This window comes from Aedes aegypti, chromosome 1, assembly GCF_002204515.2.
Source record: "Aedes aegypti strain LVP_AGWG chromosome 1, AaegL5.0 Primary Assembly, whole genome shotgun sequence".
In the NCBI taxonomy this organism is placed as follows: Eukaryota; Metazoa; Arthropoda; class Insecta; order Diptera; family Culicidae; genus Aedes; species Aedes aegypti.
The window spans coordinates 172880345-172907926 of NC_035107.1; the positions used below are offsets into that span (position 1 = coordinate 172880345).

At 37.7% G+C, this 27582-nt stretch overlaps 2 protein-coding genes across 3 annotated transcripts in view; one reads left to right on the top strand and one right to left on the bottom strand.

The window, feature by feature from the left end:
• Positions 1 to 3162: 3162 nt before the first annotated feature.
• The window catches only part of LOC5570602 (NF-kappa-B-repressing factor), a 53408-nt gene continuing 28988 nt past the window's right edge, over positions 3163 to 27582 (top strand). The window contains exons 1-6 of one of the 2 annotated variants that reach the window (XR_002502368.1): positions 3163 to 4072; positions 4138 to 4571; positions 4634 to 4819; positions 24760 to 25123; positions 25188 to 25540; positions 25602 to 26632. Coding sequence is in view for 1 of the 2 variants with exons in the window: in XM_001653216.2 (XP_001653266.2) it covers positions 3356 to 4072; positions 4138 to 4571; positions 4634 to 4819 (1337 nt within the window). In the remaining variant the exon portion in view is untranslated. Of the gene's footprint in view, positions 4073 to 4137; positions 4572 to 4633; positions 4820 to 24759; positions 25124 to 25187; positions 25541 to 25601; positions 26633 to 27582 lie in introns of those variants that run through there. The other variant, XM_001653216.2, reaches the window with a different exon arrangement.
• LOC5570603 overlaps positions 25798 to 27582 on the bottom strand; it is a 36553-nt gene continuing 34768 nt past the window's right edge. Inside the window, exon 2 of the mRNA XM_001653217.2 lies at positions 25798 to 26907. Within this exon, the coding sequence (XP_001653267.2) occupies positions 25868 to 26907 (1040 nt within the window). The 3' untranslated portion in view covers positions 25798 to 25867. The remainder of the gene's footprint in view (positions 26908 to 27582) is intronic.

The following is a 27582-nucleotide window of genomic DNA, read 5'->3' on the forward strand; positions in this document are numbered from 1 at the left end:
GACAGCTCTGTGGGTGATCATTTTACTCACCCGAATAGTCGCCCCCGTTAAAGATGCTCTTAGGGCATTTTTGAATATATTTATGGAGGTGTTAACACCTCCAATACCAATTGGGTCCTAAAGCCCTGTCCCAATTTTAGTATCAAACGCTTAAGTTTAGGGCAAAAACACATGTTAACTCAATTTTTAAATGATTTTCATTTGTTTAAGTCCAAAAAACATTTTTTCATGATTTTTGAGATTTTGTCCCACCTTTTGGTTTAAACTCAAATTTTGGGTATATTTTGTTTTCCGTGTCCCTGCTGAAATGTCAGATAGGAACAACCCCAGTGTTAAAACTATATGCCCTGTGGCATTTTTTTCGAAACTGTGAATGTCAAACATGATCACAAGTGTCAAGGTTCATATTTGGAATCATTTTTAAAATTGAAGTTTAAAAATGTTATAGCCGTTATTTGAGTTAGAAAAAATGCTAAAGTAGTTTCAAAAACATGCTCTTTCGTATTATTAAATAAAAACAAGAATTAATTAAACATTTTAGGACCCAATTGGAGGGTAAATTTTCAATGGTGATTGTAGACGGATATCTTTTAATGTTCGTGGATACATTTTAGAACATTATGGCGAAATTCCTTGCAAAATTAAAAAAAGGAATCTATTGTAAACCTTGTAGCAGAATTCATGTAATAAATATAACATCATTCAAACGTTCGTCCCGGTTCTCGTTAAAAAAATCTCGACCAAAAAGTTCAGCCAAGAATGGTTTCCCAAATTTGTCCCGATTGCCTCCAAAAATTCATCAAAAAGCCCGACAATACATTTACTTTCGGACAGGAATATCAGAGGAATTTACCTGATTTTTTCCAGGAAGAGCCAAAGATTCCTACCTTTTAATTTCCAGTTTAACGAAGTTGATGTCTTTAAAAATCTGTGAAACATTTTTGGTTTGCTGTTTGAACTTGAGGAGCTAGACCAGTTTGTACTTTCTTTATCATTAATTCACTAAAATAGTGATTTAAGTGATTTTTCTGGAAAAGTGGCTTTAGTGACTTTTAATTGCAAATAATTACTTTTTAGTTAACAGGTCGAAACTAGTGACCAATTAACTCAAAATTGCCTCGCTACCAGCCCTGCAACGGTTCGTTTTGGACAACACATTTTTTTGACCATCAGGATTGAACGAACGGAACGAACCTACACGGCGAAAATAAAAAATACTATTTAGTATGGCATTTAATATGTCCTTGATATTTTTCATATTTATCCTTTATAATGTATATCATTTTATACATTATAATGCATATCAGTGATTAATATTTCACTAGTCATATACGTTTCCGGCACCTATTCTTGGGACTTAAGAAGCTTCATTATGGTTTTCAATTCACATTAGAAAGCAAGTAACGACGCGTTTCCTGAGGGATATTCAGTTCCACGTTCGTCAAAACGTTTCAAAACATCCATATTTCTGATCTTTTTCCGGATTGCGTGCTCTATGGCCTTCAGGTATGTATCAAGGATTCCACAAATCCACGTGCTCGATTTCCAGATTTTCTAAACATGCATTACAGGGAAGTTGCCGCAAAACAGTTTTGGCGCAATACGCAGAAATCAGAGCAAATCAAAGACAGTATTGTGAACAACAAGGAGGTGATTTCTAAAAGATCTCTTATTGAATTATTGTTGAATTATTGAATTATTATTGTTTTCAGCGGTTTTCATAGAACGGCAGCAAGAAACATCGGTGACATGGGAGACACAGAAACCGCAAAAATTCACTCGTAGGACCAACCAAGCTAACAATGGAAAGCAAAGTTAACTTATTGGGAGCTTAATACAAGATTTACATATGATTAATATAAAAATAAATTTACAACATGAAAAATATCATTTTCTTTCATTTTTCTTTACTTTTGTTTACAGCAATTTAATAACAATGGCTAATTGTATTCAATGTGCAGAATTTTAGAACTTTAAGCATTGAATGAATAATTTGCAAAAATCATTTGCTGATATAAAATACGTTTATACTAGGCTAAGCTTAATACGTTAAAATGCATCACAATGAGTGAATAGACGGAATATGGTTTTAGAAGGGTATTTAACTTATCTAGTATTCTATTTTCTTAGCGTGTACCACACCATGCACGGAATCATTGAAGTTCCTTGATACCGATCTGTGGTATACGAAGAGGAGCCTTTTGTTACTATAGCACACTGTCACAGGAACCGATGGTACTCTGGATACCAGAACTTTCCGTTGGCATACATGCACTGTTTAGCCAACTCACCGGGAGAAAAACTTACCCATTCACTGAGCAGCAATATATCCCACTTGATGTGCCGTCCGAAACCCAGCTGGAAGGACATACCGATGTGCATATCGGTAATCACCGAAGCGGGACCAAAAAATAAAACGATATCCATAACCGCAAATACGAACTAACGAAATAATGGACCGATGCACGAGTTGACTATTTGACGTATGAGCGGTGCCGTGTTATTTACGGGACCATGGCAACAAGTGAATTCGGCACCGCTCAAACGTCAAATTAGTGAACTCGTGCATTGATCCATTCTCAATCTGTCAAAAATAAGTCTACTCTGGAGCTGAGACGAGACTCGCGAAGACGGTCTTATTTTTCTGTGATTGCTGAGTTTTTTTCTTATTCCACTTTGTGTTTATATCAATTATGCGCATGCTGTTCAAATCCTCACATGAACTTCTCAGCAAAAAATGATTGAGTTTGCATCACATCGAATCATAGATAGCCGTTTGAGCAGACATTAGAAATAATTAATCTTCTGCTTAGATTTATCAGCAACTTTGGAAAAAACTGCTCCGCCGACTGAGGTTTTTAATAACAGTTTACTTTGAACACAATACTTTTCACTTTTTCAGCCATAAAAACGGTGGGCTGCATTTGACGTTTCGTGAGAGGGGAAACTGGGCTGCATATGACGTTGATATTTTTCCTCTTCGCGAGTCTCTCTCAGCTCTGGAGCAGACTTATTTTTGACAGATCGAAATCGGAGGGAAATTAATTTGCGAACTGTCAAATTTGAGTTCGGACTAATTTTAACAACGCAATTGAGACAGACCCTGAGTGTACTTGACGTAATGTTTGGACGATCCATAGCACTCACTTTGCGCGCACTCACGAGTTGTCAAACGTTGTTTATTTTCGCATCATATCACACGCGTATTTTTCGCAGTTTTCGCTTCTCTTTTTTAGTGCGGTGAATTAAATAAAAGCGGAATAATAAATAGCTTTTGTGCATTTTAATCTATGAAAGTCTGTGGATTATTCTATTATCATCATAATTCAGTTCCAGAGAGACATTTGACCTAACAATGCCTAAAAGAAAACAGCAGGCAAGCGCTCACCAGCAGGACGCAAAAGTGAGCAAAATTGTGGCATCGGAACAGGTAGCGAATACCGACTGGAATATCCTTTCGTACCGTTCACATTATGAGCCGGAAGAGCACTGGGAATTACGTCGCCGCTTCATGGAGTCACATCAAAACTGGATCCCGGAAGATGAACTCGTGTGTCTGGCGCAAGTATTCGTCAATGTCGAATTATTGCACTGTCGATATCCACTGGAAACCATGGAACGGATCAAGGAACTATCCCAAGGAATTGCAGACGAGTATCGAAACTCTCGGAAGAACAAACTTCAAAGAACATTCGTTTCAGCATCGGACGCCGCAGCCTCCAAAGTGCAAAAGAAAGGTCCTGGAGAATATCGAAACGCTGAGAACCCGTCAACGGCGTCATCTAGGAAACATAAACCGGTCCAAATCATCCGCAGTCTGGAGGATATCTACAACAATATTGTGATCATGAACAACGATTACGAGCAAACCAAGAATGAATTCGATCGCCTAGGGAAAGCGAAAATAGGTATTGTATACTCGAATGACTCGAAAGGAAAAATGATTGGATCAGTTCAGATTGGTCAATTCACGGTGGTACAAAAAGCTGTCGATGGGGGTGAGAAAGCAGCCAAAAAGGCAATAAAGTTGGCCTTTGTGGAGACAATGGCAAAGCATTGTTACACAATTATTGTATGTTTTCAAAACCATTTTATAGAACATGAATCTACGTATTACTGTTCTATTTTCTATTCCAGCGTAAAAAGCGTCCAACTCAGATGACCAATACCAACGTTGAGCGGAAACAGGTTGAGGGAGCAGTCGATCATCAAGGTCGAACGATAAAGCAAGACTACAAAGAGCAGAAAATCGGCGAAAGTAACCTCGGCTTCAAACTGCTCCAGAAGCTGGGATGGAGTGGCGGATCTCTAGGATCGAAAAACGAGGGCATTGTTGATCCCATAAATTGCCAAATCAAAATCGGTCGGCAAGGTTTGGGCAGTGGTCCGGCGGAGAAAAAGCAGGGCGAAGAAGCTAATAAGAAGGGGAAAATCAATACCCGTAATGAGAGCTATGGGATTGATATCAATTTTTATCGTCAAATGATGCAGAATTTCAAAGATAGCTATCTGGAATACGATTTGGTGTTCAGCAGTGAATTCACCAAGGAGGAACGTGCATTGTTTCACAGGTAACAGCAATGCACTTTTCTCTTCATTTAAATGCTTAAAATACTGTTTCTATTCATTCTAGCATGGCCCAACAGTTACAGTTGAAAACTCGTAGCTACGGCAATGATAATGACGGAACACGTCAGTTTGTACTTCTCGGTCGGAAACTCCCACCCCACGAGTTACTGGAACGAATTCTAGAAAATCAGGATCCCATTTTCTGCGAAATGTACGAAGTGCAGCCTCCGAAAAATGACGACAAGAAAGAGTGAGCTTGCATTGGATTATTTTCACATCTTAATATTGCATTTCCGCACTCTCTTACCTTGATAGAATGCATTCATCATTCTTACTTTAACTGAATGCATTGGATTGTTGTTCGAATGCGTTTCGAAAGAATGCATTAGAGTGAATATAGAAATGTTCAAAACGTGTAAAAAGTGTATGATACCTATTGAATCACTGTAAATAATGATTACGATGAAGATGAATGGAAACCGCAACTTAAATTTCCAAGCGCACAAAACTGGAGAACCAGACAGCCTTTCACGATGAAAACTTGATCGATTGGGCACCGCCAGCAAGTGAACAATAGATCAACATTTCAGCTTGAATGGCATTATGGTTCTCCAGATTTGTGCTCTTGAAAATTTAAGGTGAGGCTTCGATTTATCTTCACCTTACAGCTGGCTTATCAGTTTTTCATGAGATAGACCAAAACAAATCCTCCATCTAAATATATCCGTTTAAAATATGATTATTGCTCTCTTCGCATTATTACGAAAACAAAACTGATGCGCTTTTTGAAATCGGGTGACTTGTTGTATTTTGGCAGCTTTGTTCTCTTCATCAGACTTTTTTCAGTATGAAGAAAAACATACAACTTCAAATATCTCATCAATGGAAGCTTCATTCGAAAAAAAAATGCTAGGCGAAGGCGTGATAGCCACTGTTAAATATATTGTGCACAAACGGTATCAAATGTTTTCTCGAAAATAGTTTTTAATCTCGAGTTGTAATTTCTTTGCATTTCGCTTTATAAATATTTTCCGCGTTTCCAGAGTGTTGAGTACCTGGAAAGTCAGGGAATTTAATTTCCGACCTGAAAAGTCAGGGAATTTCACCCAGGTCAGGGAAAAAATGACCGATACTACGTCCCGATATTAAAACCTGTTATATCAATATAAATATGACAAAAAATTAACGATTTTTGTTTTATTGGACATTTACACCTTAAAAATAAATTGTTGGGTTGTGTACAAGACACGACCGCATGACGTTAACTACGCCATGTGATTTGCTGCATTTGAATTTAAATCAATTGGCATAATTGCAACCTTCCTTTAATTATAATTCAAAATGTAATGGTTTGTGAATTTAAGAACAGTGAGGAGATTTCCGTTCGGAGAAGTGCCCCAGTCATCGATATCGTCACCGTAAATTTCAATTTGCCGTATTGTCAATTCTACTTCTTGGCATTAACGTCCTCACTTCTTCTCAGCTTAGTGTTCAATGAGCACTTCCACATTTATTAACTGAGAGATTTATTTGCCAAAGTTGCCATTTTCGCATTCGTACATCGTGTAGCAGGTACGATGAGACTTTATGCCCAGGGAAGGGAAATTCCAATTACGAAAAGAAAATGGACCGACCGGGAATCGAACCCAGACACCTTCAGCATGGCGTTGCTTTGTAGCCGCGGACTCTAACCACTCGGCTAAGAAAGACCCCTATTGGCAATTATCAATTATTCGTAATAAATCAGGTATTGTGTGATGTTTCATTCATTTATTTAGTTAACATCTACACAGATAACACTGAATCAACAATTTCACGCCACAATACTCGGTTCGTGGCCGCATCTCTCCATCCTCGGTTCTGCCCCACGCTCGCCAAATCGATACGCACTTGATCCACCCACCTAGCTCGCTGCGCTCCACGCCTGCTTGTACCAACCGGATCCGAAGCGAACACCATCTTTGCAGGGTTGCTGTTCGGCATTCTTGCAACATGCCCTGCCCATCGTATCCTTCCAGCTTTGGCCACCTTCTGGATACTGGGTTCGCCGTAGAGTTGGGAGAGCTCGTGGTTCATCCTTCGCCGCCACACACCGTTCTCCTGCACACCGCCGAAGATCGTCCTAAGCAGCTTCTTCTGGAGGCCATAGTAGGCCCGACTTCCACTGATGATGCGCCTCCGTATTTCACGGCTAACGTTATTGTCAGCCGTCAGCAAGGATCCAAGGTAGACGAACTCGTCGACCACCTCGAAAGTGTCCCCGTCTGTCGTAACACTGCTACCTAGGCGAGCCCTGTCGCGCTCGGCCCCACCAGCTAGCATGTACTTTGTCTTGGCCGCATTCACCACCAGTCCAACTTTTGCTGCCTCGCGTTTCAGGCGGGTGTACAGGTCTGCCACCTTTTCAAATGTTCGGCCGACGATGTCCATATCATCCGCGAAGCAAACAAATTGACTGGATCTCGTAAAAATCGTACCCCGGCTGTTAAGCCCGGCTCACCGCATAACACCTTCTAGCGCAATATTGAACAACAGGCACGAAAGTCCATCACCTTGTCGTAGTCCCCGGTGGGATCCAAACGAACTGGAGTGTTCGCCTGAAACCTTCACACAATTTTGCACACCTTCCATCGTCGCTCTTATCAGTCTCGTGAGCTTCCCGGGAAAGCTGTTCTCGTCCATGATTTCCCATAGCTCTACGCGGTCGATACTGTCGTATGCCGCCTTGAAATCGATGAAAAGGTGATGCGTTGGGACCTGGTATTTACGACATTTTTGGAGGATTTGCCGTACAGTAACGATCTGGTCCGTTGTCGATCGGCCGTCAACGAAGCCGGCTTGATAACTTCCCACGAACTCGTTTACTACAGGTGACAGACGACGGAAGATGATCTGGGATAATACTTTGTAGGCCGCATTCAGAATGGTGATCGCTCGATAGTTCTCACAATCTAACTTGTCGCCTTTCTTGTAGATGGGGCATATTACCCCTTCCTTCCACTCCTCCGGTAGCTGTTCTGTTTCCCTGTGTTTCTGTGCCTATCAGCCGGTGCAGACAAATGGCCAGCCTCTCCGGACCCATCTTTATGAGTTCAGCTCCGATACCATCCTTACCAGCAGCTTTATTGTTCTTGAGCTGGTGAATGGCATCCTTAACCTCCCTCAAAGTGGGGGTTGATTTTGGTTGATTTCCTTTCTCCTCAGAGCTGACGAAGGCATTTCCTCCGTTGTCCCATCCTGCATTTTCTGTGCTTTCAGCGCCATTCAGGTGCCCGTCGAAGTACTGCTTCCACCTTTCGATCACCTCACGCTCGTCCGTCAGAATGCTCTCATCCTTATCCCTGCACATCTCGGCTCGCGGCACGAAGCCGTTGCGGGATGCGTTGAGCTTCTGATAGAACTTACGCGTTTCTTGAGACCGGCACAGCTATTTCATATCTCCTCGCACTCCGTCTCCTCCAGGCGGCGTTTTTTCTCCCGAAAGAGGCGGGTCTGCTGTTGCCGTTTCCGTTTATAGCGTGTGTGATGCTACGAGAAGAATTAGGTTTTTTTTTAATTTCTTTATTAGTATCATTCTAAACATTACATTCATTATTTCTTATATCTAGGTGTTCTGTGTTATTAGGCAACACTATCATCCTAATTTGGTAAAACAAATCTAAGATTTTATTAACATTTTGTTAACAACATATTACATTTGGGCTTGTTCATATATTTCATAACGCTTAAATTGACCTTTTTGGACCCCCACCCACCCCCTGGTGACGCTTTTTGTATAGATACTCTACAATTTTTGTATGAGCCGTAACAACGTTCAGACACCCACCCACCCCCTAAAGCGTTATGAAATTTGTGAATGAGCCCTTTCATTTGCCGTAGCAGTTCAGATTTTTTACAGGTGAGTTGATTTCACCTGCTTATAAGAGAGAGAAAAAAAAAACGTTTTCAATATACTTAACCTAACTTAACCTAAACATATAACGCATTAATCGTGGCAATAGAAGATTGTAACGATTTTTGCCTGAAATTATTGATTATTTTATTTGACATTTGTTCCAATGTTTCAACATTGGACATTCTATGTAACTCATTGGTATTATACCAGGGAGGAAGCCTCAGAATCATTTTCAAAATTTTATTTTGAATTCTCTGCAGAGCTTTCTTCCTGGTATTACAACAGCTAGTCCATATTGGTACAGCATACAACATGGCTGGCCTGAAAATTTGTTTGAATATCAAAAGCTTGTTCTTAAGACAAAGTTTTGATTTTCTATTAATAAGTGGATAGAGACATTTTACATATTTGTTAGATTTGGCTTGAATGCCCTCAATGTGATTTTTGAAAGTTAAATTCTTATCTAGCATGAGCCCTAGATACTTAACTTCATCTGAACAATTTTTTGGAACCCCGCTCATCGTGACAACATGACTACTTGAAGGTTTCAAATAAAGAGCTTTTGGTTTATGTGGGAATATTATTAGTTGAATTTTGGATGCATTAGGAGAAATCTTCCATTTTTGCAAGTATGAAGAAAAAATATCCAAACTTTTTTGCAATCGACTACAGATGACACGCAGGCTTCGTCCTTTGGCGGAGAGGCCTGTGTCATCCGCAAACAAAGATTTTTGACATCCCTGAGGTAACACAGGTAAGTCAGATGTGAAAATATTGTATAATATTGGTCCCAAAATGCTGCCTTGAGGAACACCAGCTCTTAGAGGAAGTCTTTCTGATCTGGAGTTCTGATAATTAACCTGAAGTGTACGATTTGACAGATAACTTTGAATTATTCTAACAATGTATGTTGGAAAATTAAAGTTTTTTAATTTTACGATCAAGCCTCCATGCCACAGTGATTTTTTTTGCCGATTTTGTGATCGAAATGGAATAGCGTCTAAACCGTTGTTTTTAGCGAAAAAGTTTGTTCAGGGAAGTTTCTTGATTTGTAAAAGCGCTTCTTTTGGTACTAGCGGCCAGGTGATTAAATCACCTAAAAGTGAGATAAAAAAATATTTTTTTTATCTGTTGAAGATAGACGGTCGGTGTCTTCAGCAAAGTTGTAGCACATGTTAATTCAAGACACTTTGTCGAAGACACCAAATTTCTATCTCTAATACATTACAAGATATGTCATTTTTTCTTAAAATGACACTTAAAAATCAAAATTTTAGTATAACTTTTTTCTAACATTTTTGATATTTTCTGTTCCTTCTACAAAGTTGTTCATCTACCAAAACTACATGTTTTTGCTGAACATTGCAACTTGCTATCTCTTATGGTAAAACAGTTATTTCTAAACAAGCGATTTTTATGGGGCTTTTTTGGACCAATAGCATTAGTTTGGACGCAGATTGACGCACTTAGCGATTTGTGATTTTGAAAGGGCTACTTTATGACTTTCAAATGACATAAAGAACTTTTGGCCAGAAGCGGTCTATTGATTGTTTTGTTTTAACTAGTTAAACCATAAAAATGCATTTAATTGCGGTTTTACGACTTTTTTTCTCATTTTCATTGCGTTATTTCATTTGACACATGCTGCATATGATACGTTATGGGCATTTTCATTATTTTTAATTTATTCCCTCACCTACAGACTTCATTTAGCATGGAAATGTTTTTCTTTTTTATTATTGTTGAAGTCATAACGTTTGACCCAACTTTTTACTCTCCATAGAGCGTTACGTAATTTGTGAACGATGCCGTTTGATTGTCACGCAATTTTTATTTTTGTTGCTACCATGTAATGTCCTTGTTCCTTCCAAAATCTCACGACACGCGACATAGCTAATTAAAATCGTTTTTGTATTATACACATTCTTTTATGATGTAGGGACAAAATTCAAACAAAACTGATTGTGAATAATATGTGTGCCGACATTTCTATACTGAATGTATATTTCACTAATACTAATGCAGACAAAGTATTTGCTGATTTAAAATAAAACTGTACCAGTGAGCGCCAACTGCACATGAATCAGAACTTCAACTTCAGTGCATGTTTTTGAATTCTGTTATAACTATTAAAAACTCCGTGAATTCAGTGAGAGCTGTTGAAAAATGTTTGGTTTAACAAATACAACTATAAATTTTATTAAAATTTAGTTGTACCATTCCTTATTACAATGATTAATCATTTTTATTTGTTTGTTTAATTTGTTTACCGGCAAAACAGACCGAAGCTTGAAGTAGGAGGGAACGTGGAAAAGAAAGCAGTGAGGATTGTTTATTAGCCATGTTGCGTATCGCGAGATTTTGAAATAAGCAAGTATGTTACGCTCTGTCACTAACAAATAATAGTTGCGTGACAAACAAATGGCATCGTTCACAAATTACGTAACGCTCTATGAAGAGTCATAAGTTTGATGAAACGTTATGACTCAAACAAAAAACAAAAATTCCATGCTAAATGATGTCTGTATGTGAAGGAGTAAATAAAAATATATTGAAAATTACCATAACGTATCAAATGCAATATGTTTCATATGAAATAACGTAATGAAAACGATAAAATGTCGTGAAACCGCAATTAAATGCATTTTTATGGTTTAACTAGTTAAAACATAGCAATCAATAGACCGCTTCTGGCCAAAAGTTCTTTGTGTCAATTGAAAGTCATAAAATAGCCCTTTCAAAATCACAAATCGCCAAGTGCGTCAATCTGCGTCCAAACTAATGCTATTAGTCCAAAAATGCCCCATAAAAATCGATTATTTAGAAATAACTATTTTACCATAAGAGATAGCAGGTTGCAATGTTCAGCAAAAACGTGTAGTTTTGGTAGATGAACAACTTTGTAGAAGGCACAAAAAATGTCAAAAATGTTTGAAAAAAGTTATACTAAAATTTTGATTTTCAAGGGTAATTTTAAGAAAAAATGACATATCTTGTAATGTATTAGAGATAGAAATTTGGTGTCTTCGACAAAGTGTCTTGAATTAACATGTGCTACAACTTTGTTGAAGACACCGACCGTCTATCTTTAACAGATAAAAAAAATATTTTTTTTATCTCACTTTTAGGTGATTTAATCACCTGGCCGCTAGTACCAAAAGAAGCGCTTTTACAAATCAAGAAACTTCCCTGAACAAACTTTTTCGCTAAAACCAACGGTTTAGACGCTATTCCATTACGATCACAAAATCGTCAAAAAAAATCACTGTAGGGGAAAGTGGGGCAGTTTGGCCACCTTAAGGAAAAGTTGAGAAAAGTGCTGAAAATATTATGAATTTCTCGAAAGTTTGCATGATTTCCAACAATTCTTAGATGAATACACTAGATCCGCATGATCTCCTTTGTCTTATAAAGTTTACGGATGAATGATTGATTTTTCAAAATTTGTCACTTTTCGAGTCGATTTTTTATTGATGGGGTGATATGAGCACCCCATTTTTGATTGCAAAATAATCTCATATAATCTAATAAATCAATTATGTTGTTACTACACTTGGAAGTTATTAGTATTTATAAACACTCCGTGCAAGAATATATATATTTTTTAAGAACATTCTAAACGTCAAACATCATGATTCTGAAATGATGAAATTTAAAAGAGCCATTCGGGGCAATATGGGCAGTTTTTTCGAACATCATTTATTTATTTTTCTTTGAGTTTTGAACACTAACTTATAACATGCCTATTGCTTCATTTCCTCATTACCTTTGGGGTTGCATGTTATTTCAGATAAAATTTCAAGAATTTATGCAGTTTTTAAGGGGTGCTCATTCAACCCCATTGGCCAAACCGCCCCGACTACCCCTACATGCCAAACACTGTCGAATGCTTTTTCTATGTCTAGAAGAGCAAGACCAGTAGAATAGCCTTCAGATTTGTTGGAACGGATCAAATTTGTTACACGTAAGAGTTGATGAGTGGTCGAATGTCCATGGCGGAATCCGAACTGTTCATTGGCAAAAATTGCCATCATTCTGTTCAAAATAACCTTTTCAAAAAGTTTACTGATGGAGGAAAGCAAACTGATTGGACGATAGCTAGAAGCTTCTGCAGGAATTTTTTCTGGTTTTAAAATTGGAACAACCTTAGCATTTTTCCATTTGTCAGGAAAATATGCTAATTGAAAACATTTGTTGAATATATCAACTAAAAATGATAAGCTACTTTCTGGAAGTTTCTTGATGAGGATGTAGAAAATTCCATCATCGCCAGGAGCTTTCATATTTTTGAATTTTTTAATAATAGTTCTCACTTCATTCAAATCAGTCTCCCAGGCATTTTCGAAAATGTTCTCTTGATTGAGAATATTTTCGAAGTCCTGAGTAACTTGATTTTCAATTGGACTAGTAAGTCCTAAATTAAAATTGTGCGCACTTTCAAACTACATAGCAAGTTTTTGAGCTTTTTCGCAATTAGTTAGTAATAATTTGTTTTCTTCTTTCAATGCCGGTATTGGCTTCTGAGGTTTTTTCAAGATTTTAGATAATTTCCAAAAGGGCTTAGAGCCAGGGTCCAATTGAGAAATTTTATTTTCAAAATTTTTGTTTCTTAATTGAGCAAAACGCTTTTTGATTTCTTTCTGCAATTCCTGCCATATAATTTTCATAGCAGGATCGCGAGTGCGTTGAAATTGCCTTCTCCTCACGTTTTTAAGACGGATCAAGAGTTTAAGATCATCGTCTATAATCACGGATTGAAACTTTACTTCACATTTTGGAATTGCAATGCTTCTGGCTTCAACAATGGAATTTGTTAAAGTTTCAAGAGCATTGTCAATATCAAGTTTAGTTTCTGAAGAAATGTTAACATCAAGATTAGAGTCAACATACGTTTCATATATAATCCAGTCGGCTCGTAAATAATTAAAAGTGGAGCTGATAGGATTGAGAATCGCTTCATGGGATATTTGAAATGTAACAGGCACATGATCAGAATCAAAATCAGCATGAGTAACTAATTGGCTACAAAGATGACTAGAGTCGGTTAAGACCAAGTCAATCGTAGATGGATTTCTAGAAGAGGAAAATCATGTAGGGCTATCAGGGTATTGAATTGAGAAATATCCTGAAGAGCACTCATCAAATAAAATTCTGCCGTTGGAATTACTTTGAGAATTATTCCATGACCGATGTTTGGCATTAAAATCACCAATGACAAAAAATTTTGACTTATTCCGAGTCAATTTTCGCAAGTCAGTTTGGAGCAAATTTACTTGCTGCCCAGAGCATTGAAAAGGCAAATAGGCAGCTATGAAAGTATATTTACCAAGCTGTGTTTCAACAGAAACACCTAAAGTTTCAAAAACTTTAGTTTCAAATGACGAAAACAGTTGATGTTTTATACGCCTATGAATGATGATTGCAACTCCCCCACATGCCCCATCGAGTCGATCATTACGATAAACAAAAAAGTTAGGTTCTTTTTTTAGTTTGGATCCAGGCTTTAAATAAGTTTCGGTAATAACTGCTATATGCACGTTATTAGCTGTAAGAAAATTAAACAGCTCGTCCTCTTTACCATCCAGAAAACGAGCATTCCAATTTAAAATATTTAAATTATTATTTGGATCCATTAGAAAAACGTAATCCAATAATAATTTGATTTGTAAATCTTACACCTACTTGGACTGCTTCAGTCATAGTGGTGGCTTTGAACATTGCATCAATCATTAGATTCAATTGTTCAGTTAAAAAATTAAAATCAGAGGCAGACATGTCACTTGAAGTGGGTACATCTAATGATTTCCCATTGGATTTTTCGGTAGACGAAGAAGCGGAGTAGGAATTACCTGTGGCGGTAGAGTTTTTTCCATTTGATTTGAAACAAGTAGAATGGGTACTCATAGTACGAACAGGGGAGGAGTTCAAATTACCTGCTACGATATCAGCAAAGGATTTTCCGTGGGTAGATACATTCGAAATTGAAAGATTCGAACGGCTACCCGACGGATTAAAATTTGTTTGTGAATGAGCATGATTATGATCTTCCTGGTGGGTATGATTCCTAATCAAGCGATCGTTAACTGAAAAATGAGCATTGTTCGATACTCTACCAGGCAAATTCCGGAAACGACCGTTATCGTAACGGATATTATCCTTCATCTGCCTGGCACGAGCCTCAACGACTCTCTTGCGTGAAGGGCATTCCCAAAAGTTAGCTTTATGAGAGCCCTTGCAATTGGCGCATTCAAACTTTCTGGTATCTTCTTTCACAGGACAGACGTCCTTAGCGTGAGAAGAACCTCCGCAAATCATGCATTGAGCATCCATGCGACAATTTTTTGTACCATGACCCCCTTTTGGCACCGACGGCACTGAGTGGGGTTCTGGTAATTTCCTCCAGGTTTCTGGAAATGTTCCCATGTCACACGGACATCGAACATAAGTTTTGCTTTTTCTAAAGCTTTAATATTATTTAGTTCTGTTTTGTTAAAGTGAACTAAATAATATTCTTGAGAAAGCCCTTTCCGAACAATACCAGATTGGGTTCTCTTTTTCATAATAATTACTTGAACTGGGGAAAATCCTAGTAAATCATTTATTCCATTTTTGATCTCTTCAGGTGACTTATAGTCACTTGAGAGACCTTTCAAGACAACTTTCAACTAACGTTCAGTTTTGTCGTCATAAGTAAAAAAAATTGTGCTTCGTCTCTTCAAGATGTCTGAGAAGAAGTTCACGATCTTTAAGAGTTTCCGGCAAAACGCGACAGTCTCCTTTCTTTGCGATTTGGAAGGAAACCTTGATTCCCCTAATGGAGTTCAAGATCTCCTGCCTAAATCCCCCAAATTCGGAACAACTGACCACGATAGGCGGCACTCTTTGCTTCCTCACTTGAATCAAAGAGCCTGGGCTAGAGGCTGCTTCGATTTGGTGTTCGGAAAATTTGTGTAGAGCATCGAATTGATTGCTCATTTCGATACAATTATTCATTTCACCCTTGGAAGCAACTTCGCATTCCGGGGAAGCGTCCTTTCTTCCATTCTTGCCACGTGTAGTGATAGTTTTAAAACCCACTTTTTTGGAAGGAAGTAGTGAATTCAGAGATTCACCCTTCCTTTTGTTAGTTGTTGATACCATGTTTAGTTAATAAACGAGAAAGACGTGACCTTCGAGAGGTTTTTTCCCAAGACGGTGTCCAAGAAGGATTACCACCGCTAGCTTTCGCCAACGGGTCCAACGAAAAATCGAAGGCACGGGTCCAAACAAGGATCGTAAAGGGATCAATAGTAAAAAAATAGTACTGAAAAGTACTGTTTTGTAGCACTGAAAAGTACCGTTTTTAATTTTAGCACTGAAAAGTACGGTTTATGTAGCACTGAAAAGTTTTTTAGTTTTTAAGAAAACTTCCAAGAGCAGAGAGAATTCGTGTACGCACAGCACGAAGGTACGATGCGCACTGAGAAGAATTAAGGGGTCCTTGCCCGATGAGGTTTGCGGTGGCTCGTGGGTGCGAAAAGAAGCGTGGAAAACTGCTTGAAAGTGATTGGTTGCGTAAGAAAGGGGTCGACATTTTCCCAATTTTCAATAGTTTATTGTCGATAATCAATAGTTTTCTCCATTCGAGAAAATTGTTGTTTACATTTCCGACCGATTGGTGGAAAAATATTGAAAATCTATCGATAAATGACTGAGCTTTCAAAATCTTACATAATTTCGTGACGGTCGCAAAATTTTAGATTTGCAATTGACACCCAGTATATTGCCGTAAGACGTAGTTAACGTCAAAAATTAGTAAAGTTAATGCAATAATCAGTAATATGTTCTTTTATTTGACTACAAAGATTCATGGCTGAAATTACCAGAGTGCCGCATACTCTCTATACAATGGCCCTTGGTTTGTTCATGGACAATTTTTCGATAAATTTATGGTGAAACTGGAAATGATTTTTACCAGAAATGATATCCTTAATGAACATGTTTATAAATTGGACAGAGCTATGCACGCATTGCAGATTTTCTGAAGAATGCACTAGGATCGCAGCAGAAATATGTTGAGGATTTGGGTAGGTGTGTGTAAAAATTTCAAAAATTGTTGTGTGGATTTTTATTTATTTATTTGTATTTGATCCATCTGACATAAAATTTGTTTTAATGAATATAAGTAAAACTAACAAACAAAACGAGCAATAAACGACAACATTACATGAAATGCACATTTAACTACGTCTAAAGTATTCAGCAAATCGATCACGAAGCGTCGTCATAGTGATGTTAAAATCAAAAAGATGATAAATTTCGTTGAATTTCGTTGCCATATATCAAGCGTGTGCTAGAATAAGGGCGTAAGTCGCATGATCGATTTCTCTTCATCGATCCTCTCTTCTGCGAATAAAAGTGACAAAAAGCAGGTTTGTCAGTATTTTTTTCACCTCAGGGCACAAGATTGCATCGCAGCCTTGCGTCCTAAAGTGAAAAAATGCTAACAAACCCGTCTCTTGTCACCTTTATTCACAAAAGAGAGAATCGATGAAGAGAAATCGATCATGCGACTTACGCCCTTTTTCTAGCACACGCTTGATATCTAGTTGGGTCATGCTGTCCGTATTGTGCATTCAGATTAACTTTAGACCGAAGTTCATAAGAGAAATGAAATATCACCTACAAAAGTTCGCCGAAGTTCGGCGTCGGCATTCTACCGAAGTGCTACGCCGACATAGGCATTCCGTATGCGTCGGCGAAGCACTTAATTAGAATGCCGACGCCGAACTTCGCCGAAGTTTTGACTGCCGAACTTCTATTTGTCACTCGAATTGTCAATAGTTTCAAAAACATGCTCTTTCGTATTATTAAATAAAAACAAGAATTAATTAAACATTTTAGGACCCAATTCACGCACTTTTCACGACCGAAATTAATCAAAAACTTGATTGGACTTGGGAGCGTGGAAGAAACACAACCGTACGCGACCAACCTAAGCTGTCAACTGATCCTTTTTTAATTGATGGTAAAAAAGTGCAAATGAATTCATACAAACATCGAAAGGTTTCATTCATAACAAATCTACCTGTGAAAGATTGATTGAGTGATCGTAACATTTTGCTTAGAGATCTCAATAAGTGCTGCAATGTTCAGTTTTAGGATATTTTTATTAGAGTTGTACGAAATTCTATACTAATTCATAAAACAAATAAATTCAATCAGCTTTGAAAATGTTACTCAGTAACTTTACGATTTTGCTTTCTTAACAACGAAATCATACGAAGCTTTAACAAAAATATCAGGTGAATCATAAAAGTCTCCGATTACACCAAAAAAGGAGCCAAAAAACGGTGAACTTTAGTGCATACAGACTAGTAATCCTTTATAAGAGAGATTCGCGGAAGCTGACATTTCTGTCAAAGCGTGAGCCAATCGAGCAGCGAAAGCTGTCAAAGTGTGAGCCAAACGAACATGCGTTATGTTTGTTTTGAAATTTTCTTGAAGAGTAATGTAATCCGCTTGAAATTATTTCGGTAAAAGTAATTGTGCATGAAGCAAAAAAATGAAATATTTTTCTTTTTTAAATTTTGGTCAATGCGATTTTTAGTTGTTGATTTTTTTGGCTGTTTATTAGTTTGGATATGTAGTTCAAAGATCTATAATGAAACAAAATACACTTTTTAGCAATTACGAAGTCATGTCTGTGTTACAATATTATTCTCGACGCCGAGCAAAATCAGCACTGCTGGTCTGTTGCCAAATCATTCCATTTTACTTCCGCTTATCTCTCTATAAAGGATCAGTAATACAGACTTGTTTGCTAGGGTAGGTGTACCAATTATGGATGCAATATGTCAACAGGATGGATAAAAATCAAGTTTTAACCGCGTTTCTAAAAAGTCAGCATGACTTGTTGGTGTTAACTACTAGTTAAAAGCCTTGCGAAACAGTTGAAATAAACAGTTTTAGTACTAAATTCACTTTAAGCTTCCAAAAATTGTTTTTAAAAAGCGTTGCCTTTGTACCAATTGGGTCCTAAAATTTTCAATGAAATCTTGTTTTTATTTAATACCACGATAAAGCATGTTACTGCAACTACTTTAGCAATTTTTCCCGCTTAAATAATGGCTATATCATATTTAAATTTAAATTTAAAAAATTGGTCCATAAATGAACCTTGACACCACAGACAAACATACGTAACACTTAGAACAAATCTCGCGTAACTTTTCAAAACGTCCTAAGTAACAAATGTAAACAAATCGAGATTATCATTGCAAATCATTTGCGTTGCACCACTTAGCAGCACACTAGAACACTCGTTCTGATATATTAACAACAAATTGATCTATTAAAAGCTTAACAAAATGACCAATGTTCAAAACTGCATCGCTTTTAATCAATTGTTACATTGGACCTTTGATCAGAGAACCAACCACATGTCCTATGTAACATTTATGAATAAACACGATTCTAATGTTACATTGGACATTCCTGAATAAAGCTTTGGAATGGAGTTTAAAAGGTAGAATGATTTGTAGAAGCATGTCTGAGACACTACTTAGATTTATAGAATACCATAATAACTGCTTCTCAATCATTTCAGTCGATATTTTCAGAGTCGCACTGCCTCGCAAAATTGAAAACGCTCAAGTGACAAAAAGAGAATGAGTTACACAAAACTGTATTTTGGTCTTTTTTCCAAACCATGTTTTACCGTTTCGCTGGATTGGATCAGCTGCAACTTCTCTATTCATATTATTAGCGCATTGCGTGCATATAGGGGAATGATATTGAGCACAAGATTGAGCATCATGATGTCATATTGTATCAATCTGATTCAGATGCATGGTCGATCGAGCATATAAATATGCTTCCCGGCAGCAACACGAGCAACGTACATGCGCGACTTGCTCACACATATTTGCAGAGCGATCAATCACCGAAGAGAGGAGAAGCTGTATGTATTTGTTAGGCGTGGGCTCCTTTCTCGAGTTCCTACAACAAGATGGACGGCGTCGTCATCGTCATCATTCCCCACCGCAATTTCTTGTTTCAACCGACGGCTGGTGCTGATTGCAACACAGCCGTCACCACCACCACGTCATGCAGTGGGAAACTCACACATGATCATGTGGGCGAAACCGTCATAAAAACGGGGGGAAAATTGAGGGAGAATCAGTGAGAGAGCAAAATGTCCTACATACAGCTCAACATTTCCCCTCCTTCTGTTGTTACATAGGACACATAGACGAAGGGGAAGAAGTGACGTAGTGGGATTGAATGAATCAAAACAAAGCACAGCTGGTGTCTCCGATTAGCACACCGCAACAAAATGTCGATATTTTCAGAGTCGCACTGCCTCGCAATACTGAATACGCTCAAATAACAAAAAGAGAACGAGGTACATAAAACTGTATTTTGGTCTTTTTGCCAAATCATGTTTTAGGCTTACGCTGGATTGGATCAGCATTTGCTCAGCTGCCAGTTCTCTTTTCATGTTATCAGCGTATTGAGTGCATGTAGGGAAATGTATTCAGCATCATGATCTTATTCTATCAATCTTCTTCTTCTTCTTTCCTAGAAGCTCACTTTGACGTGAGCTGATGGATGGCTTCTATCAATCCGATTCAGATCCATGGTCGATGAAGCATATACACATGCTTCACGGCAGCAACACGAGCAACGTGCATGCGCGACTTGCGCACATATATTTGCAGAGCAATCATTCACCGAAGAGCGGAGAAGCTGTATGTATTTGTTTGGCATTGGTTTCCTACAACACAATCGACGGCGCCGTCATCGTCATCATTTCCCACCGCTATTTTTTGTTTGCGCCGACGGCTGGTGCCGAATGCAACACAGTCGTCACCACCCGTCGTGCAGTGGGTAACTCACACACGAACAAGTGTGGGCGAAACCAGCATTGAAACGGGGGGAATATTGAGAGAGAAACAGCGAGAAAGCAAAAAGTCCCAAATACAGCTCAACATTTCCCCTCCTTCTGTTGTTACATAGGACACATAGACAGAGGGGAAAAAGTGACGGCGTGGCATTGAATTAATCAAATTGTTGTTGTTCGTGAGAAACTTTAACCCGAAGGTCATTCGTCCCTTCTTCAAATGAATCAAAACAAAGCACAGCTGGTGCCTGCGATTATCACACCGCAACAAAATGATCAGTTCAACTTGAATGTTGAAGCAGTTCAACGCACGTGGATACCAAATGAAATAAAACATGCTTGTTGCTCAAATCAAAATGTCCGATGTTACTATAACTGAAACAAAATGACCGAAATGAATGTCCAATGTAACAATTGTTGAAACAGAACGACCTATGTGATTTATCCTATGTACATATATTTGGTCAAAACGTCCTATCTGATGTTTTATATAGATTTCAGTGTAATTTCCAAATAAATTGACAAAATTTCATTTCATACGTTGAACTCTATTACACTGCTTCCCTCTACAAGCAACACAGTGAGAAAAAATTGTTTCATTTTGATACAGTTTCAAAATATATTTTCACAACCTTCAAGCTCGATTTACTCGAAATGTGTGAATTGTTAGATAGGCCGTTTTGAAAAGTTACGCGAGAAATCTCAATCAAAATCATAGTCACGAGGACATGTACGCCCAATGCTAAAATCGGTGTGTATGGCCGACAGGCCAACAGATGGCGGTAGTGCGTAAACGTCAAACGTGAACAAAAACGATGTGAGCGCTGCGGGTGGCAGATTGGCCACTTACCATATTTTTGAATCGACCGTTAAAAAGGTGGTCGATGGACAATGATGAGAGTGTGACGTCTGTTTGTCTGTGTTGATACTTTAGATCATGTTTGACGTTCGTTTAGTCGACAAAAACACCACAGGGGTTTTAGTTTTAACACTGGGATTGTTCCTATCTGACATTTCGGAAGGGACACGTTAAACAAAATACACACAAAATTTGAGTTTAAGCCAAAAGTTTGACAAAATCTAAAAAAATATTTTTTGGACTTAAACCAATGGAAAACATTAGAAAATTAAGTAAAAATGTGTTTTTGGCCTAAACTTAAGCGTTTGGCACTAAAATTGGGACAGGGCTTTAGGACCCTATTATGGCAATAAGGCAATCCATGAGACAGCTACGATCAGCTGTTTTTTTTTTGTTTACCATGTGCTTTTGACGTTTCGCGATTGGAGTGACTTTTCGATTACAAAGGAAAATGTAAAGCTCCGATAACACTCGCATGATTTGTTAACTCTTTCATTTCGGTTGCATTCACACTTTTAGCTGTCAGTCCTATCACGAAAAGTCCTCATGGATAGCCTTATAGCGTTCCTAGCATTCGACATAAAAGCGTACCAATTATGGACTATCGAATATTTGCACGAAATGAACTCAAACGCCATCCAGAGCGAAAGATAATGCAAGGCTAATATGTAATGAAGTGATTGCTCATATTTTTTCCAAAAAATAATGTTAAATAGATGTTAAATCAATTTATTGCAATGAGTTCATGGGAGCAAAATAATTTTCGAAAAGGAGTCGAAATGCAGTGAAAATGCAAATTATGATACAAAACAGCATTAATGAACTCACATTACCTTTCGAGGGCATAATTTTAACGAAAAAAAGGGAAAATTCAAAAATCGAGTGTCGCTGAAAACCCCTCTCTACCATGAAATTAGCATCTTCCGCTTGCGAACGTTTTCGAACGTGTGATTGAAAAATAATAATTGAATTAGAAGAGTCATAATCGGTTTCTCCCTCTCAGGTCTAACCTTTCAGAAAACTCTTGCCTCAAAATATTCTATCGGTGAAACATTGAAATATTCGAGTTGAACATGCATCGAAGCCAAACCTCGACTTTTCAAGAACACAAATCTAGAAAACTAAACAACCCTTTTTGCTGAAAATTTAACTCACCGATTACTACCGGCGAGTTACCAGTGAGTAAAATGTCCAGCACAAACAGTTGTCTGGTTCTCTAGATTTGTGCTTTTGAAAATTCGAGATTTGGCTTCGATTCATCTTTATCTTAATATTTTATATGAAAAAGTCCTAGGTGGAAGACTCATCAGACAGAGTATGAGAATACCTTTCATGACTCTTAGCCTATAAGTTTCTCAAAAATCTTAAATCATACGAATAAGATTTGAAAGAATCTGAAATCTATCATTTTTTTATTTCGTTTAACCAGGGTAGACAATAGGGTCCTAAAGCACTGTCCCAATTTCAGTGCCAAACGCTTAAGTTTAGGCTAAAAAGACATGTCTACTCAATTTTCTAATGTTTTCCGTTGGTTTAAGTCCAAAAAACATTTTTTCATGTTTCTTTAGATTTTGTTTTCCGTGTCCCTTCCGAAATGTCAGATAGGAACAACCCCAGTGTTAAAACTAAAAGCCCTGTGGTGTTTTTGTCGACTAAGCGAACGTCAAACACGATCAAAAGTGTCAAGGTTCATTTATGGACCCTCGGCAGGTGTGCGTCCAGGTGATGAAATGGAGAACGTCCGCAGTGGGACAAAGCTTGCTTCTCAGCTTAATATTCTTATGAGCACTTCCACAGCTATTAACTGAGAGATTTTTTTGCCAATTGACCATTTTTGCATGTGCATGTCGTGTGGCAGATACGAAAAATGCCCTTGGAAGTCGACAAAATTTCCTTCCTCGACTGGTGGGATTCGAACCCACGACCCTTAGCTTGGTCTTGCTGAAAAGCTGTGCGTTTACCGCTACGGTTATCTGGGCAAATAAATGACTTTGATCTATTCCTCCAAAACAGACTATTGTATAGAAAATCGTAAAAGTTGCTATTGGATTGTATTAACTTCCATGGTTTAATCACTGATCATTGAAAATCATCGAAAAAAGACAATAATGATAAGGTACCGTGGGGTAAGTGGATACAGAAAAATCAATAGTCAACTTCATTGTTATGTACAGCTAACGTAAATAATGTTATTCAAACTTTTTTTCTGTGGATAACATATGAGGGACTAATATACTTCAAATCGTCATTTATTTCGATTTTTCTGATTGTTTTTTATTGAGTACGAGAGACTTGAAAATTTCCGCCAAATGATCCACTTGCCTCACAATGGTGGGGTAAGTGGATCACGAACAAAAAAAATCTGTTCTTAAAACAATTGAGGTGTAATTTTGTATAGTATGAATGATATTGCTCTCGTTTTTGTTATAAGTGCCAGTAATGATACATTTTAATACTTTTAAATTAAAAATTATCTTTATTAAAACAAAATATAATGAAATATCTGTATACATTAGTTCACAATAATTCGAACAAAAAAAAAACATTGTAACTATAACAATCATCCATTTATATACATAAGTTATATAGAAGTATTGTAGGATTATTTCTAACGATGATTTCGATAAACACTCGTAGTTTAAAAGTATTAGTTACATTTAGTTTTGAATAACAACTAAAATCCTTTTATTCTATTTATGAATATATGTGTCTCATCTGTCTAGAACAATTTATATGGTCAAATAAGGTACTAGTATCGTGCTTTCAATTGCAAAATTAATATATTTTGCTCTTTTGCAACTCAGATTAGATAAACCACGAAAAGTTTCGTGTGAATTTTGAAATTATTATTCTTTTATATATTTTTTTATACCGCAAAAGTTAAAAAAAACTTTTAGGTGAATAAATTCATATTGTCTATGGTCAATTTGATAAATTTAAGCTGAGAATCGAAAAAATTAAAGGAAAACAGCATTTGCGGATATCAATTCTTTTTAAAATTTTTGTTAGCAGTCTGCCAATAAATGATAATAATACTTGATCCACTTACCCTACCCCATTAAAAAGTAGGGGTAAGTGTACCATATACAATATATCTGTATTTATTTATAAAAATCCCATATTTTTCATTGTGATTCATTCAATTAGAACTGAAATGCTCACCAGGTATCGAGAAAAATAATAGTATTCGATTTTAGACAGAGATACGATGGATTTTTGATTGATGGAAAACAATTTTAAAATTAATTATTTTTTGCGGCTAACAATTTTGCTTGTGTTAGTGTACGTGTAGTACCAGTTTTGCAATAGTATCAGTGTGGGCGTAAGCATATAACCTAAAACGAAGCAATGGTGCAAAAACATTCAACATATTCAAGTATTTATGCTTAATATTGACGAATGACCCACTTACCCCACTGATACACTTCCCCCACGGTACCTTAATTATAAAGCTGTATTAAAAAACGTTCGTAATTTTTACAAATTATGTTAACTAATAGATTACATGTGCTTTCTCCACCAAAATGTACTTATTCTCTATACGTACCTTAGATAACCGGAGCCACAGCAACACGAAAAAATCTACTTTCTGCCGCAGACCGTTACGAATTCTGTAAAACGTCCAGTAGTTTTCACGCCCAGAATACCTGTTCAAACCCGGGACAACCTTTACTACAACATTGTACTAGTCGATCGAAACTATAACCGAACCCGCAACGAATTTAACCGCCTAGAATGCGGCACACTGGAGCTAACATCAGCCCCTCTCGACAATCAACCAAACATGTTCAAAGCCAGTATCAAAGTGTCGGAATTTACTCTAATTGAAACGGAAGCAGCGGGACGAAGGCGGGCCGAAGTCATTGCAAAGCGCCATTTCATGGACAATATGGGAAAATGGTGCTACCGAATAGTTGTACGCATCGTCTTTAATTTGCCGTGCTTCTTGCGTATTGAGTATTCATTTAAATTTATTTTAGCAAGAAAAGAAATCATCACTGATTCACAAAGTAAGCACTGGAGAACGAAAAGCGAACGAATATAAATGCAACCAGATAGATGAGAGCAACCTAGGTTTCAAGATGCTGCAAAGACATGGCTGGGAAGGCGGTGCGTTGGGACCCAACGCGAATGGAATTCTCGAGCCCATTGCTGTTACGAAAGGATTCCATGGATTCAGTCAGGGCCACGACCAACAATTCGTTGAACGAAACAAACAATTTGATTTGGCATACTACCGTCGATTGATCGAAGAGTTCAAACACAACCGCGTTGAGTATGACTTAGTTTTCAGTGCGGAGTTTACAAAGGAAGAACGAGCTCAATTACACCAGTGAGAAGAATGTGGACATCATGGGAATTTAAAACTGTTGTAAGATTACTTTTTATTCTAGGCTTGCTGAGGAGTTCGGAGTGAAATCGAAAAGCTTTGGGAAAAATAATCGGAGGCAGCTGCTACTCTCCGGAAGAAGTATGTCGTTGCATGAAATATTGGATCGAGTACTTATCCAAAAGGATTCAAAAATTCGTGCAATGTACGAAGTTCAACTGCCCAGGGAAATTTCGAATCGAATATCTACTAATAAAAGCGAAAGTTAGAAATTTTAATAATATGTATAAAAACCATGTATTTACATTGAACAGACTTGTGCTTTGTTAGCTACCCTTTATCAATGTCGATAGGGCCTACAATGTCAAAATATGTTCTTTCTGATGCTTGCCGCTTCCGACGCTTTGAACATTTTTTGGATTTCTTTTTCTTCGGCGATAGAGTTTCACGTCTGATTTTCTTCATTAGCTGTTTGATCATCTTCTCTTTCTGTGCCGTTTCTGAAACATCTGAATCTCGCTCGTCTTGAGGTTCTTCTTTCACACTCAATGTTGCATTGGAACATTGGTTCAATGTCGACTCTCTGTTAGACACCAGCTCTACCGGTTGTTTTGAGTCATATACAGCTCCTTCCTTTACACTCGATTTTAAATTGGAGTGAAACGTCGATTCCGTATCAGAATCTATCGAATATTTTGTATCATGTACGTCACTAAACACATCAGCACCCTGCTGCATTTCATCATGATTTTCGTATTCAGATGCATCTGATGTCCGATGCCATGCGATTGCATTTACAGCTTCTGTACCATGGATTAGATGTTCTATAGGGATTGCCACAATTGGGATTGGAGCCGGATAAAACGTGTCGGTATCATCTATTTCCTGTACTGATTCTTCACTTAGATGTTCTATCGGGGCTGGATTAATGGAGCTTTCCTTTGTTCTGAATGCCTTAATCAATGCATCATTCGATTGCCATACTTCCCGGCATCTGTAGAAATCTTCCAACTTTTTGAGACAATCGCAGCAAACAAAACTATTATAATCCGCTTCGAACTCAAGACGAATGTTTGCAACTTGCTCAACGACCCTGACAACATCATTGTCGTCTACTCGAGGAGATGGGAACACCGGCCTTAGGTTTACATGTTTCCTCAAGCATAGGCGACAAAAAGGGCCACCTTCGCTTGAATAGCTAGTCTCTTCATGGGTTTGTTCAATACCCAAAACAGATTCATTTTTATTCCTGTTGCACTTGGTTTGACTTTTACTCCTGAGCCGCTTAGCTGCTTGTTTTTTCCTGCTTTTTAGGTTTTGATTCGGTATCCAGTCAACATCCCAATGGCAAGCTGCGGCAGCTGGTCGACCTATGGATATATGAAAAAGTGCATTAGTTTTTTCATAAATGTTTGGAATATTTTTTAGCTTATCCGCAGTATAGTGCGGTAAAAGTTCGGTCTAGGTGTCTGGTATGTGTGTGGCCTGATACGTAGCATGATTTTTTTAAACTGCAATTATGAAGCAAATATTAGAAAAAGGCGCCAAAATAGTTGTTTTAGCAACCAGATTGAAGAAAAGATCAAATAACGACTCACGGTTTCAAAAAGAGTGACTAAATGCGATTTGAAAATAAAAACGTAATCCGTTTGATTTCAGTTCAATTATACAATTCAAAAAAATAAAAGAAAAACGGGCTATGTCATCTACTGCAGGTTGTTGTTCTAGTCAAGTGCTATAGAAAACCAAACCTTGAAATTTTTTGCTATAAATATTAGGTATACTCCCAAAATTTCAAGATATTCACTCTATTTTGATTTATCGTTTTTGCGGCTATCAGGTATCAGAAGGCCGGCTCCAGAGGCACGTTCCCCGCCATTTGGGAGATTTGTGCCATCGCCATATTTGAGCCTATTTCATCATCTACCCGATGGGAGAGGAAAGGGAAGGGAAAGATGGAAGGAAATAGGAGTGGGGTCCCTTGAAGAGGGAAAATCGCCTAAGCGAATTGAGAGCATGTAGCTCCATACCACAATGGGTTCGAA